We start from the raw sequence: 15,003 nt of genomic DNA, 5'->3' as shown, positions 1-15,003 counted from the left end.
CTCAGCCATGACATGAATGTATGGACGCTTTCAGACACAACAGATTTTTACGCAGCCCCGTGAGGGCGGTCCAGGGACCAAGAGCCGTGCACGTCATCCCCAGAGAGCAGTGAAAGGCAAACTTTATACTTTTATAGCACATTTTACACTCAAGAAAAACGTGGTGTGCTTTGTGTGAAAATGTATATAAAAAAAAAGAATGTTTAAAATCAGAAATGACGAAAAGAAGGAAAAGGAAAAAGTTTAAAATGCTTATGAGCAAATCTGGGTCGGTACTGCTCCCTCCCATAGGATGGTGGTCATGCACCTGTAGCTCCTAAAAACACCAGAATAAGAATAACTTGTAGAGTTTGGCAGTTTAATACAACACTAACTGTTTAGCTAGCTAGCTATAATATCTTTACATAAACTGACGCATGGATGGATCATGAGAGAGACAAAAGTTTGACTAGTACTCACAGGGTGTCCTTCCAGCGCTCCCTCACCCACACAGATTATTTAAAGGGTAACCAAACTGTAATGTAACATTAATGGGCAATTGCGCACCTTTAAAGTGCCCATATTATGAAAAAAATGTTTGTGTCTCTGGTGATCCACACATATACAAACTTGGAATTAAACCCACCCATGGTGTTCTGAGATATGGTTTCTGAATGTGTCCTGCCTTCAGCCTCCGGGTGAGCTCGGCACGGCTTTCTACATCACTAGCAGAAACGAAGGGGCTAACTGTAGCATGCTAGCTCGTTCTCAATGGCAAAACACTGCTACTACACACACAAGTTCACCATAATCTACAAAAGAACTACTTCCATGTCCCTGTTTTGCAGGTATTCCACGCAAAGTCGGAAGTGCGCCCTCGTTTAGAAGAAGTCTCCCAGCTAGTCCTGCCTTGTAACTGACCAAAGTTGTTTAGCCCCTTAACGCCAGCTGTCGCTAATTAGCATCAAACCCCTTCCATTCCGACTGCAGGCGAGATAGCGTGTGTATTCCCCCAATGCCGGTTTGTTTACATTCGATACATACCTAGGAACCTTTTGCACGCACTGGTTTCTCGTAGGACCGGTCGGAGTGGCAACTACATACAGTTCACGGGAGCAAAATTAACCCTAACCCCTAACCCTAAAAAGACTACTGTCAATGTTAGGGAGTAGGAGAGTGTTTTCTTTCTTGCTGTTGTCAAGATTCATTTATTTGTCAATTACTTTGTGACATGAATAAAATCTACATATCTGAGATGGGAAAATGTGTTTTATTAATTTTACCATTTTGTAAAGAGTTTTACCATGAATGCCTGTTGTTGATAATTTGCATCATGTCTAAATTGTTGGTGACTGCCAACAAAGATGATACAGAAGTGAGATGTCTCACTCTGTAGCTAAAACAGAGCGCTCAACACACAGAGTGAAGAGAGGAGCTGCAGCAATGTGCAGTACAACAAAAATATGGTGTTTTCTTTTTGAAAATTAAACCATGTAAACATATCAGAATACAATTATAAACCTGAAAATGAGCATTATATGGGCGCTTGAATTTCCATCCACTAAAAGTTGAATGAAGAGCGCCAATGGTAGCGAGTAGTATTAAAGACCGAAAATCTGCGTAAGGAGGCAGGTTGATGGTGGATGCCGCAAACGACCCAGGACTTTGACCCGGGAGAATAGGGTTCTCGTCCCGTTCTGGTCCCACGTGTCACTTAAACGTACATTTTGCAAGCCCACAACGATCTTTCCCTAACCCTAACAATGTGTTTTTACGACGCCAAAGTGAGTAGCCAGAGCGTCAAATATCGCCGCAGATGGGATTACATTGGGATTAGTTGAAATCCCCCCCCCTGCGTCTGTCTGAGAAGCTTAAGGAGCTGTTTTGCGTCAGTAACTAACGCCAAAGGCCCCTGACCAAGCGTCACGCTCAGAGTGGGAGACTGTGTTTGGGTTTGGGGAGAAAAGGGACTTTGGCTCTCTGTGAGGTTGTAGGCAGCAAGAGACCACAGTCATATGAAGAGGCCTGCGGAGGGGAAAGGTGGTCCTGCTTCTGTTCTGTGGCTGTCAAACAGATGGCAAAGAGATGCACAGAACATGGCCTAGATTCACACATGCTCTCTCCCTCTCTTTCTCTCCCTCTCTCTCTCTCTCTCCATCCATCCTTTGCACTCTTGCACAATCTCCGGCTCTTCCTCTCTCGTTTCTTTCTTCCCCTTTTCGTCCTCAGTGTGTTGCAGTCAACCTCAGCACCAGTGCTAACGTTCAGATTTTCTCCTTTTGGACATTTGTGGGTATTTTCTCTCTTCTTTTTTTTTTTTTTTTTTTTTTTGTCTCTTAGCCTCCCAGATTAAAATGTGCGTTGGTTGTGCCTGTGGACGAACGGGTTGCCTAGCAACCGGCTGATGAGAGCAGCCTTGAGGCCCGCAGTGATGTCAGTCTGAGTCAGGGGAGGGACGTGTGTGATTGTGTGTGTGTGTGTGTGTGTGTGTGTGTGTGTGAGAGAGAGAGAGAGAGATGGAGCAATAGGATGGCAGGCCTAACCCTCAGCAGAGTTCAACATCATCTCACGCAGGTCACGTGCCGCGCTGCTTTAGTAGGCCACCGTTATGTAACCCAGCACAGCCAAGTCAGAGTGTGTGTGTGTGTGTGTGTGTGTTCAAGCTTCTATAAATAAAGGCAGAGATTGTGGATGCATGCCAATGAGTGCGACCCTTAATGCGTGAGCCTGGCGTGCGCTAGAAAGAAGCAGGGTGTCATGAAATGTGTGGGCGTAGAGAAGGCGAGGTCTCCCGCCCCAGATATAGCTGCATCACTTTCTCAGCTGACTGAGAGCGAGCGTTGCTCTGAAGGCCAGCGAGGGACCACGTGCTGACGTTACGCGTTTGTGTGTGACGGGGCTTTGACTGTGTGAGTACATTGGCAGAATGGGTCTGGAGGTTGGTTGGTTTTTGTCTGCAACTTCCACAGAACTCGCTCAGCTCGTAGCTGCGTGGTGTAAAGCTCTACACGATGACTTTTCTGGGGAGTAACAAAATAATAATAGACAAAATGAACCAGGGCTGCCACAAACGATTCGTTTCATTGTCGATTAATAGGTTGGTTGAATATTGGATAAATCAAGGAATCCTTTGGTCCTTATAATGTCTGAAAATAGGGGTCAGGTCAGGTTTCCCAGAACTCAAGGTACGACCGACAAACACATTCAATTCTGTAAAAAGGGCACTCAAATAAACACACAACACTACAGGAACCTTAGAATGATGTACGCAGTGTTTCCTTTATGTTGATTTGACCGTGGCGGCCCCCCCACGGCAATATTTCTGCCCCCCACGGTATCAGAAATAGGGGCTGCGTTGTTAGAGTGCATGTCAGAGAACGTTTGTATTTTAGGTGCATTATTTACATGCTGAAGTAGTTACACTGCATTAAGATAATGTCATTAATATTAATAGTGGGTTTATTGTTATTTGCTACAGAATGCTTAGCCTGTATGTCAAGATCAAAGTTGGCCTACATAGTAACTCAAAAAATACAGTTCAATCACAACTGAGAATATGCCTCATTGTGTGTGAATAGAGGTGAATAAATATATTTGTTTGTGTCTCAGCAAAGTGTCAGTTCCGTTTCATAGGGAGGGCGGGGGGGTGTTCAGACCTGCCCCCACTGCTAAAAAAAATCCTAAAGGAAACACTGATATACGTATATACTGTAAAGTCATTTTAGGGCTTCGCCTTTTTAGTCGATTAGTCGACTAATCGTTCATTTGGGTCTTAGTCGACTAAGATTTCATTAGTCGATTAGTCATTTTTTCTGCTTATTTCTTGCTTGAATGACACAAGAAGAAGAAGAAGAAGAAGAAACACAAGATTTAAAGTGGTGCTTTTTCCTGATTCTTCTTTTTTCTCAATTAGTTGTTTGGTCTCTAAAATGTGGATCAGCGTTTCCCAAAGCCCAAGGTGACATCCTCAAAAGTCTGTTTTGTCCACAACTCAAAAATATTGAGTTTCCTGTCCCAGAGGAGAGAAGAAACTAGAATATATTCACATTTAACACGCTAACATCAGAGAAGTTTGACTTTTTTCTAACAAAATGACTCAAACTTATTAATCAATTATCAGAATAGTTGGCAATTAATTGAATAGTTGACAGCTAGAGATGCACCAATTACAGCTTTCTAGGCCGATTCCAATTTTAGCCGATTCCGATTTAAGTTTTTCTAACCACTTCACAGTACACACAAATATTTATTTTCTATCTTTTCTTTACAGTTTTTTCCAACTGCTTGTTTCTGGCCCTTAATGTGACTCTCATTTTCCGGTGTGGCCCTTAGAGAGAGTGAGTTTGACTCTGATCTAAACTGCTTGAGACAAACAAAAATCTGCATGCATAAATAATCTGGTTTGCTGTCAGAGAAATTCATAGCATGACACTGTCCTGTTTCGTTATCCGTGACTCTCGGTCGCTGCAAGAAACGGTAATAAGGTCAGAGAAGCTAAACGAGGCGCTGTGCTAATTAGTCTAATAAGCAATTACATACTTTTCACATCAATTTCACTCCTGTAACAAAAAGTGTTTAATAGATAATAGAATACCAGGATACCAGCTAGAGAAGTGCTTAACAGTAGAGCGGCAAAGATTAATTGATGAATCGATTAGTTGTCAAGTATTGAAGTCGGCAACTATTTTGATAATGGATTTATCGGTTTGAGTCATTTTTTTAAGAAAAAAAAAGACAAAACTTCTCTGATTCCAGCTTGTTAAATGTGAACATGTTCTAGTATCTTCTCTTCTCTGGGACAGTAAACTGAATATCTTTGAGTTGGGGACAAAACAAGACATTTGAGGACGTCATCTTGGGCTTTTTGGAAACACTGATCCACATGTTTCACCTTTTCTGACATTTTAGAGACCGAAAAACTAATCCATTCATCCAGAAAACAATCGAAAGATTAATCGACAGTGAATATAATCGTGATCGTTGCAGCTTTACTTGACAGATGTCAGGTTCAGTGTTTTTTGAGCTGTTGTTTGGCATCCCTGTCGGAGCCTAGTTGTCATTCCATGACGGTAAAATGAAAATGCCGCGACCCCGGAGCAGGAGACGTGGCCTAGATAGATAGATGGATAGATAGATACTGTAGATAGATAGATGGATAGATAGATAGATGTATAGATAGATAAATATAGATAGATAGATGAAGATAAATATAGATAGATAGATAAAGATAAATATAAATATAGATAGATAGATAGATAGATAGATAGATAGATAGATAGATAGATAGATAGATAGATAGATAGATAGATAGATAGATAGATAGATAGATAGATAGATAGATGCCTACCTACCTACCTAAGCTTGGTTTGGCACAGCGAAAACAGAAGGCCTTATCAGTTCATCAGATGTTATGTTCTTCCATGCATTTTCTTTTATATCATGCATTTGTTTTGTGTGTCTGTGTTTTTTTATCACATGTCTAATGTTGTCTCCATCTCATCCATCCAACACGACTTCCTGTGGAGAAGCTGGTGTTGAAAAAAAGTACAAACTGTAAGTTTTTCTGCGCTCGGTGAAGGCTGCACTTTAACAATGGCCCAGTTCCATTTGCCCCCCCCCCCTTTTAGTCCCCTTCACTTCCCCTCGGGCTGTTCCATATGTTACAAGTAGGGAGGAGAGATATCTAGGCTACACGTAGCAGCTCGCTACACTGAGACGGGAAGGTCAGATTTCAAATCTTGTGTTGACAATTCAGTCAACTTATCAGCAGAATCACTCAGCAGGGAACAAGTTCAAATGGGGGGGTCCCAACAACATCCTGGGGGGAAGCTGAAGGAAGGTGTGTTCATTCTGCATGGATTACAGTGTGTGCGTGTGTCTGTGTGTGTGTCTGTGTGCCACTGCTCCAAATATCAGCACATCCATCACATCCCTGCATCTAGAGCAAGGTTATAATAGTTTAGAATTTTCAATTAGTTTTTGTTATATTTTAGTTTTAACTTTTGGATTTCATTTTAGTTTAGTTTAAGTTGGAGTGTGTTTGATAGTTTTAGTTTCAGTTTTTCAGAAAGGTTTAGTTTTTATATATTTAGTTTTTGTCAGAGCCAGGTATAATGTCTCAGAAGGTTTTTTTTTTTTTTTTTTTTTTTTTTTACAAAATACATAGTTGGAGAATAACCATGATGTTTAATGTTTAATCTTTGTCCGATGTGAAGCTGTTACAGCACGTTGCCATCTCATGTCGAATCCATTCAGTTTCAGGTTCACTGTCATAACCAGAGTTTTTTTCAGTTGTAAAATATTATAGCTAAAAAACTAAAACTGAATGCCCTGATTTACGTTAAATTTTTATTGTATTTTTATTAGATTTTTTTAACCTGGCAATATAGTTTCAGTTTAGTTTTAGTTTTTCTTGAAAGTTTTAGTATTTATTTAATTTCAGTTTACTAAAAATATTCTTCACTGCTTATTTTTGTTTTAGTTTACTATAATAACCCTGATCTGGAGCAGCAGGTAATGTGAGGGTGATGTCACTTACTCACACACACATATACACACACACACACACACACACATATATATACACACACACACAAAAACACACGGTGCTGTGTTTGCATGCCATGACTTGTTTGTTGTCTCTTTGAGGCTGAAAAAAGCAGAAATAAAGCAACCAACATATTGAAAAAAAAAAACTGCTTACAAAAATTTGACAAAAGCCAGGGGAAAAATAAAAAAAAAATTGGAAAAAAGTAGGACAAAGCAACTAAAATAACGGAAAAACAAGCCAGAAAAAAAGTCTGAAAAAATGTGACAAAAGTTGCAAAAAAAAAATGTATTTGCATTCTGTGTGAAAGTTCTTGTGATAAAAACAACAGTTTGAAAATATATATTGACCTGCAAATTAATCACATGAAAAAAAAACGTCCCTGGTGTGTAAAGGCCTTTAGGTGGAGATGTGTTAACATTTTGAGTTTTATTTTTTTATTTTCTTTAAGGTCCCATATTGTAAAAAGTGAGATTTCCATGTCTTTTTTGATTATATAACCGTATCAAAACGCCCAATCCACAGAGAAATGCACACAGCCTGTATACAGAAATGTGCCTTTGAACGTCAGGACTTCTGTACGGTTGTGATGTCACAACTGTACTATATATAGGTAGAAAGTCCCGCTACGGTGCAGTTACTATCATTCCCCGGCTGCAATGATGGTACAGAGACTCCGAGAGTACAGATGTGGAAGACCCGGTAAGGCTGACCAATCAGAGCAGACTGAGCTTTTTCAGAAGGGTGGCTTAAAGAGACAGGCGCTAAAACAGAGCGTTTCAGACAGTATGAGGGAAATAATGTGTCTGTTTGAACATAAAAGTGTGTAAACGTTATGTAGTAGGAACCCAAAATACAAGTATGAACCTGGAAATGAGCATGATATGGGACTTTTAAATTCTGCGGAAAATTCTGCATCCGCAGGTCCCGTGTGGCCCTGCTTATAACTGTTGTTGATTTCTGCGATGCTACATTGGTTACTTTAATATTCTATTATTCTGTGCCCCCCCGTCGTACTGTAAGGGATATAAAAAGGTTTGAGTGTTGTACGTACACACCCATCCGTCCATTAGGAGCCAGTTGGTGGACGGAGCGCTGCAGGCTTCCCTCTGGCTGCATGCTCGGCCTTCCTCTGTACCTGGAGGCCGGCACTCAGTCTTTGTTACGGCTGCTACAGTAATCCTTCCACACGAATGTAATAACCCATTAAACATGTTAACGACTTGGGGTTCACACTGCAAGAGCTGTCTGCTTTAAGCGGGAACATTTGCTTTCTTTAAATGTTGCTAGGGCTGCAACTAACCATTATTTTCATGGTCGATTAATCTGTCGATTAGTTTCCTGATTAATCAATAAATGTTTGGTCTATAAAATGTCAGAAAATGGTGAAAAATGTCGATCAGTGTTTCCCAAAGCCCGATATGTCGTCTTCAAATGTCTTGTTTTATCCACAACTCACAGATATTCAGTTTTAGTGAGAAGAAGCTGGAATCAGAGCATTTTTATTACAGTTTTTGCCTATTGCTTACACACTTTTTGCAGAATTTGACTCATTATGTCAGAACTCTACACACAAGCCAATCAGACATAGCACTTGGAGATTAACAACTCCCATCTATGCCAAAACGAAACAAGCAATCAAAACATAACCATCCTTTCTAAAAATGAAATTCTTGCAACAAAACCATACACCCAAGCACCATCTGAATTACTCTTTCATATCACCAGCAACACACTGATGATGAAAAATCGAATCACAAATCATCAAATTTAGCAACAAAACAAAAGTTGAAAAAACAAACAATTACTGGATAAATTGCTATTGGGGGGGAAAAAAACATATACTTGTTGTGTGTGTGTGGTGGGGAGCTGGGGGGAGCTTATGGATCCCGCCTTCTGTTCGGATCTGGCCACAAGACCTCGTCAACATCACAGGCCAAGTCCTTGCGGGCTAGGCATCGGGGAAAACATCACCTTGTGTGCCGAATCCACCCTTGGATCGATCCCACCTCAATGTCTCTCCGCATGCCTCTTCCATTGCTTGCGGAAGAGGCATGCGGCATACTTTCCACCGCCGCGCTGAAAAGAATTCCATTTAAAAAAGGGGCTGTAAGGGGGCAGGTATAAAAGTGTGAAATGGTTGTTGAACCAATCTCGGACCAGCGCAGCCCGGTGGAAACATTATCCCAGATGACAACAAACCTGGGCTGCTCTGGTCTGTCTTGCATTACCTCCATGCTTGCAAAGTTCTCAAAATGGCTCACCTGAGTCCTCTTTGTAGTGCTAAGGCTCAGACCGATTGGTGTTCTGTTTTCTGTGCAAGTGTTTTCAGGTGTGGATAAAAGTTTTTGAACAGTGTCTAATGTAAGAAAACGTGTAGTGTTTCGCAATAACTGTGTTACTGAATTGCAAAAAAAGTGCAAAGTTGACAATGTGTTTACAGTTTTTTCCAACTGCTTACACACAAAATCTTTTAATGTCACACGATTTTTGAAACCTCTCACTCAAAGTGCAAAACTAGCCAGCAAATCTCCAAAACCAGAAGCTATTTCTCAGCCTTTCACTCAGTTTTCAATTGCATAAAACCCTTTTTTCAAAACATTACACACAATTCTCTACCTAAGACACAAAAATCTAACAGGAAGTGACTTGCTATCCATTTCTGAACACAACCAATCAAAATACTACACTTATTTACCAGGGCACATACACACTCCTCACATTTGCAAACACATTATGTCATAACTGAACACTAACCAATCATTGCTTTAGTATTATACCTATACATAGGTCAAAGGTCAGATTACCAGTTTTGAACAATGGATGCCAACAATAGACAGAGAGCAAGGGGAGTAGGAGGAAGAGACAGGGGATAACAACGAGGAGGAGGAGGAGGGAAGAAGAGTAAGAAGGAGAGCCATCTCTGATGAGATCAGGGAGAGAAGCCCATCGTGAGTAGCTTTAAGGTGGCGTCCATACTGCATGCAACTATCTAATGACTATTTCAGCTTTACTAATCAATCAGACTTTGTTTTGCACAAACTGCATACAATTCTGTCACCCCCCCGCACACACACCCCCCCTCGCCCCGACACACAAGCATGCAAAAACACTCACAACACACACATGCACACACACAAACACACACACACACACACATACACACACACACACACACACACATACACATATTCTTTATTCTAAAAATGATACCTTTGGTTTACATATGTTTGTACTATTGTTTTCTTGTTTCATGCTACTGTAAACAACACGGTGCTACTCTTACAAACGTAACATGCCCAATCAATATTTTCTGTTTCATTGTAACATTACATTGTTTTTTACAGGTGCACTTTTCAACCACTTTCAGCAGATGACTTTCTCTCTAGAACATTGTAAATGTAGATATAAGCCTATGAAAGACAAAAGAGCTTTAGATTTAGAACAACAGTGTGTACATGGTATATCCAAAAATGTACTATTATGAAAAAAGTGTTTGCCATTTGATGCAAATGCTTCATTTTGAGATGAGTTTATGGTATTTTGAATGCAGTGTTACATTTTGAAGGATATGTGAGGCATTTTGCATTTTGTGTGAGCAGTTTTAGGATTTGTGTGTCGAGTTTTGAAAAAAGGAGACATAGTTTTGAAAACGTGTGTAAGCAGTTGGAAAAAACTGTAAGCTATGGTTACACTGTGTTTAAGGTATGCTACAAGATGTTTAGGTATTGAGGCTTTGGTCTAAGCATTAATTTTTAGTGTGTAAGCAATGGGCAAAAACTGTCAAAAAAATGGCTTAAACCCATTGGTGTAGTCTACGTGATATGCAGGTATACACAGTATACCCACTAAGAAAGAGCCAGAATTTCCATATACCCACTTAAAAATACCCAATGACACGCAACAACATACTTTTTTCACTATATTTTTGATATATTTTGAATTGTCATCTTTTTTTGTCTTCTTCGCATAAGCTAAATAAAGGTATTTCCACCGTAAATTGGTGAATAAAAGTGTATCCGAATGCACAAAATGAAGTTTTCAAAGTTTCCCTGGGGGAGGATACTCAGACCCCCCACTATGATATGACCTGGATTGAGACAGAGACAAGACCGAGACTTTGACGGGTTGAGACCTAGATTGAGAGACCCCTAATTAAAGTCACAAGTACAAGATGGCTGCTAAAATAGAGTAAATACCGAATTCCTAACCTTAGATGTAGCTTAGAGAATAGCCAAAAAGAAAAGTAATGCTGCTGTAATTTAACTGTCTGGATGGAGATTAAAACCTAAAACGCTGTGGCTTGGTTCAACATGCATCCCCTCCATCAGCTGCTGGCGCTTTGGGAGAAAGTTTAGCATTATGATGCCACCTACTGTCCATTTTGCATCATTACATTATTAAATCCTTCCAGCGATGACATGATGAACATCTGTAGTTTGAGTTTAAAGTTTGATGAACCCTCTGAAGACTTTTTAGATAAACACAAAGACACTTCCATCTTAACTCCAGTCTACCATACTTCTCTTTTGGCACGTTTTAGTCCATTATTACTCATCTCATGAACTGAGAGCTGCAAAGATGAATCGATTAGTTGTCGACTATTAAATTAAACGCCGACTATTTTGATAATCGAGTATTCAGTTTGAGTCATTCTTTATTAAAAAAAAGTTTAAATTCTCTGATTGCTGCTTGTTAAAAGTGAATATTTTCTATTTTCTTTGCTCCTCTGTGACAGGACACTGAATATCTTTGAGTTGTGGACAAAACACGACGTCATCTTGGGCTTTGGGATACACTGATCCACATTTTTCTCCCTTTTCTGACATTGTATAGATCAAACAACTAATCCATTAATCAAGAAAATAATCGACAGATTAATCAACAGTGAAAATATCGTTAGTCGCCGCCCTAGTGAACAGGAAACAGTTTAACTAAAGAGGGAATTTATCCTCTAAACCTCTAAGAAGGTAAAACTATCTTGTATTTCTCAAGAAAAAGGAAGAAAACAAAGACCAGAGAAACAGAGGAAAGAATGTTAGTAGTAATTTATTGTATTCATTGTAAAAATGTGACTTCTTTTGTTATTTGAACTGTTAAAAGCCCTCCTAGGAACAGGTGTTGCAAATTAGCCATGGCTACAAACACTGTGATACAGGCATCAGATTTTTTGTATCCGTCCCTATTTAAATAAACTACAGATAAATAAATAAATCATCAGGCAACCTCACAGATTTTAACTTCTCTTCTAGTTGCAGCCCTGAATGAGTTCAAAACAACATCAATGTTCAAGATATGAAATCCAAAACACAGAAAACGAGTTAGCACATATGAAGGTACACGCCACACGGTTTGTTGTCAATGTGTTGAAATGGTGTGCTGACTGTCGTGTCCTCTGTGTCCCTCTCAGGCTTCCCGCAGACGACTCAGGGATGCGTAACAACGCTGCGGCCGCCGCCCTCGCCTCCACCCCTCCCAGCAGCCTCCCCTCCCAGATGCACCCCTGCAGCCCGCCAGACTCCGGCTCCTCCCTCACCCCCTGCTCCTCGCTGCCGCCCTCCGTGTCGCCCACCCTCACCGACGTCTTCGGCCTGCCCACCCCGCCCATGGGCAGCGGCGGCGCCTACAGCCTGAGCTCCTCGTGCGGCGGCAGTGGGAGCTCGCGCTCGCCGTCGCCGCTCACCCTGATGCAGGCGGTGGCGGCCTCGGGCAAGCCGTTCGCCTCCAAGCCCGTGGAGCTGTGGAGCAAGCACGACGTGGCCGACTGGCTGGAGAGCCTGAACCTGGGCGAGCACCGGGACGCCTTCCTGGACAACGAGATCGAGGGCGCCCACCTGCCCTCGCTGCAGAAGGAGGACCTGATAGACCTGGGCGTGACCAGGGTGGGCCACCGCATGAACATCGAGCGGGCCCTCAAGCTGCTGCAGGACAGATAAGAGCCCCGAGGAGACGGGGGGGTGGGGGGTGACGCGTGGAGTCCCGGGGGGGCTGAGGAAAAAGGGAGAGGGGAGGTGTTTCCCCCGATCACTTTTTACCGATCTCTTCATCAGACATAATCTCAAGTCGTTGAACTGGGTAGACGTTTCTTTTTTTTTGTCCAAGCTGATGCTGCCTCTTGCTGTTTTTTTGTCCTCTCTCATCCTCCGCCGCCCTCATCTCAGCGCTCCGGTCTTGTCCGCCCCCCCCTCTTCAATTTCTTCCCACCGCCTCGAGCATCAGGGGATCAGGGGACCAGGGGATCACGGGACGTCGGGCGGGAACTGCAGGGGGACAGAGAGAAGAGAATAGCTGCTATGTCACATCAAGGAGAGCAAAAGGCAGAGGACGCCAGTACGAAGGACTGACCAGAAAACGAAACCTCTGGAATAGTGTCTGGAAGTTTATTTCTCATAAAAGACTCCTGCTCACCCAACTGCTTTGGAATACTAAAAGACTTTTTCCATACACCCCGGTGTGGGTGCATGAAAAACCAGCTGAGCTGGTCGTTGCTCCTTTTCTATCTTTGCTAGAGTTTGTTCAGAAAATAATATTTCTTCACTAGAGTCCTACCGGAGTTATATTTCTGGGTGCATCTAAGGTTGTAGAGACAAATTTGAGATAGAGACTTTTTTTTTGTCGTTGTTGCTTTTCACCTCGTTTGTGTCAAAATAAGAACATTAGCTGACGTGTTTAAAGAAATACTAAACCATATCTTGTGTCCTTACAGACACACACACACACACACACACACACACACACACACACTTTATGCACAGTGCCACACACTGACAAACAAGAATACACACTTCACGTCTTCACAGATATACACACCCTAAGCATGTGTACACACACCGTTACTACGATGGCCTTCTTCTCCTGAGAGAGAGCAAAGCGTTGAGAGAGGTGGTCACCAGAGGAGGAGCTCCGCTGTTACTGTAGCAGGGGCCCCCAGGGCCCCTCGCCAGTCCACACCCACCCGGTGTCCACCTCATCTTACAAGGAAAACCAAGGGGAGGACACGAGGTACAAGACGGACAGACAAACATTGGACCAGAAAAGTTTTGACCAGCTTGTCTGTCTGCAAAGGGCGTCCTTGTCCCTCTTGGCTTTTCCTTCTAGATTTGTGTGCATGTGTGTGTGTGTGTGTGTGTGTGTGTGTGTGTGTGTGTGTGTGTGTGTGCGTGCGTGTGCGTGTGCGTGTGCGTTTCACTGGTCAACCCAAAATATCATTAAGGCCAGTTTAGCTATTTCCATGGATCCTCTATATAGGCCACAGTATAGGGAAACTAGAGCTGTACTTTACTTTTGTACTTTACTTTTCTTCATTCTGTCAAATCTCCTTCCACTTCACCATTAGCAGGTCAACACAGGTGTTCATGTGGCCCCGCAGCGATGCTAATGTTTCACACCCTGTGTGTGTACGATTAGAAGTTGAGGTGTTTTTAGAGAGAGCTTTACAAGGTACGTTTTAAGGAACAGTTTGACATTTTGGGAAATACGCTCATTCGCTTTCTTGCCGTTAGTTAACACACGTAACTGTGCAAACCCTGTTTGCGGCTACTGGCCGTATTTACATTCGGGCTGACGCAGTTTCCTGTCTTTTTAACTCAATTTCATTTGAATTATAGTGTCAAATTATAACAGAAGTTATCTCAGGACACTTTACAAATAGAGTCGGTCTAGACCACACTCTATGACTTACAGAGACCCAACAACGATTCCCCCCAAGAGCAAGCGTTTGGTTCCATGGTGTTTTCACAGTGCTTTTCATAGTTTTTACACATCTGAGAATCTTATGTGTGAATTTTCATATATGTACATGGACATTTACATGTCTAATTAGTATACAAAAGTGATTTTGAAGAGAGAAATATAGGTGGAAATTTAGGAGCTTTTACAGCCTAATTTGGAGTTGTTGGAGCATGCAGTTTTTTACTTTTTTAACAGAAGTATGGTCACAGATTTGTTGACAGAAATGATGTTCATTTAAGCGACTTGTTAATACGGTTATTACTCCCAAAAAAACGCAGCGACCAGTGACTTTTTACAGCAGGGAGATAGATGTGTCCGTGTATGGCCAAGGGTAACACAGTGCTAATTCACCGGTATTAGCTTCCTTTTGCCAACTCTTGTAAAGACAAAGATAAAGTAAATGGTTAAAATTATATTCCGTTAGAAAGGTAAGAAGTTACACTTTAGTTTGACACCATGAAATTAACTGAAAACATTACAATAACTTTTATATTTGTATTTAAATAGATGTTTTTAATAGAACGTTATCCAAAAAGAGTCCGAGCATGAACACCACGGTCATGTCTGTAACGTTACACTAAATGTAAAGCTGGAAGCAGGAGACAATTAGCTTAGCATAAAGACTGGAAGCCGTCTCTTCTGGCTCTGTATGTTTTACAACTATTGGATGGGTTACTATGAAATTCTGTACACATATTAATGTTTCCCTCTGTATAAAACGTAATAACTTTTGGTTGTTACACAAC

At 41.6% G+C, this 15,003-nt stretch overlaps 1 protein-coding gene across 1 annotated transcript in view; it reads left to right on the top strand.

Moving 5' to 3' along the window:
* Nucleotides 1-12,463, top strand: part of LOC114556393 (SH3 and multiple ankyrin repeat domains protein 2) — a 280,188-nt gene extending 267,725 nt beyond the window's left edge. The window contains exon 26 of the mRNA XM_028579367.1: nucleotides 11,937-12,463. Within this exon, the coding sequence (XP_028435168.1) occupies nucleotides 11,937-12,462 (526 nt within the window). The 3' untranslated portion in view covers nucleotide 12,463. The remainder of the gene's footprint in view (nucleotides 1-11,936) is intronic.
* The last annotated feature ends 2,540 nt before the right edge of the window (nucleotides 12,464-15,003 follow it).

The sequence above is a fragment of the Perca flavescens genome, chromosome 1 (genome assembly GCF_004354835.1).
Source record: "Perca flavescens isolate YP-PL-M2 chromosome 1, PFLA_1.0, whole genome shotgun sequence".
NCBI lineage: Eukaryota > Metazoa > Chordata > Actinopteri > Perciformes > Percidae > Perca > Perca flavescens.
This window is presented reverse-complemented; position numbering and strand designations above follow the sequence as displayed.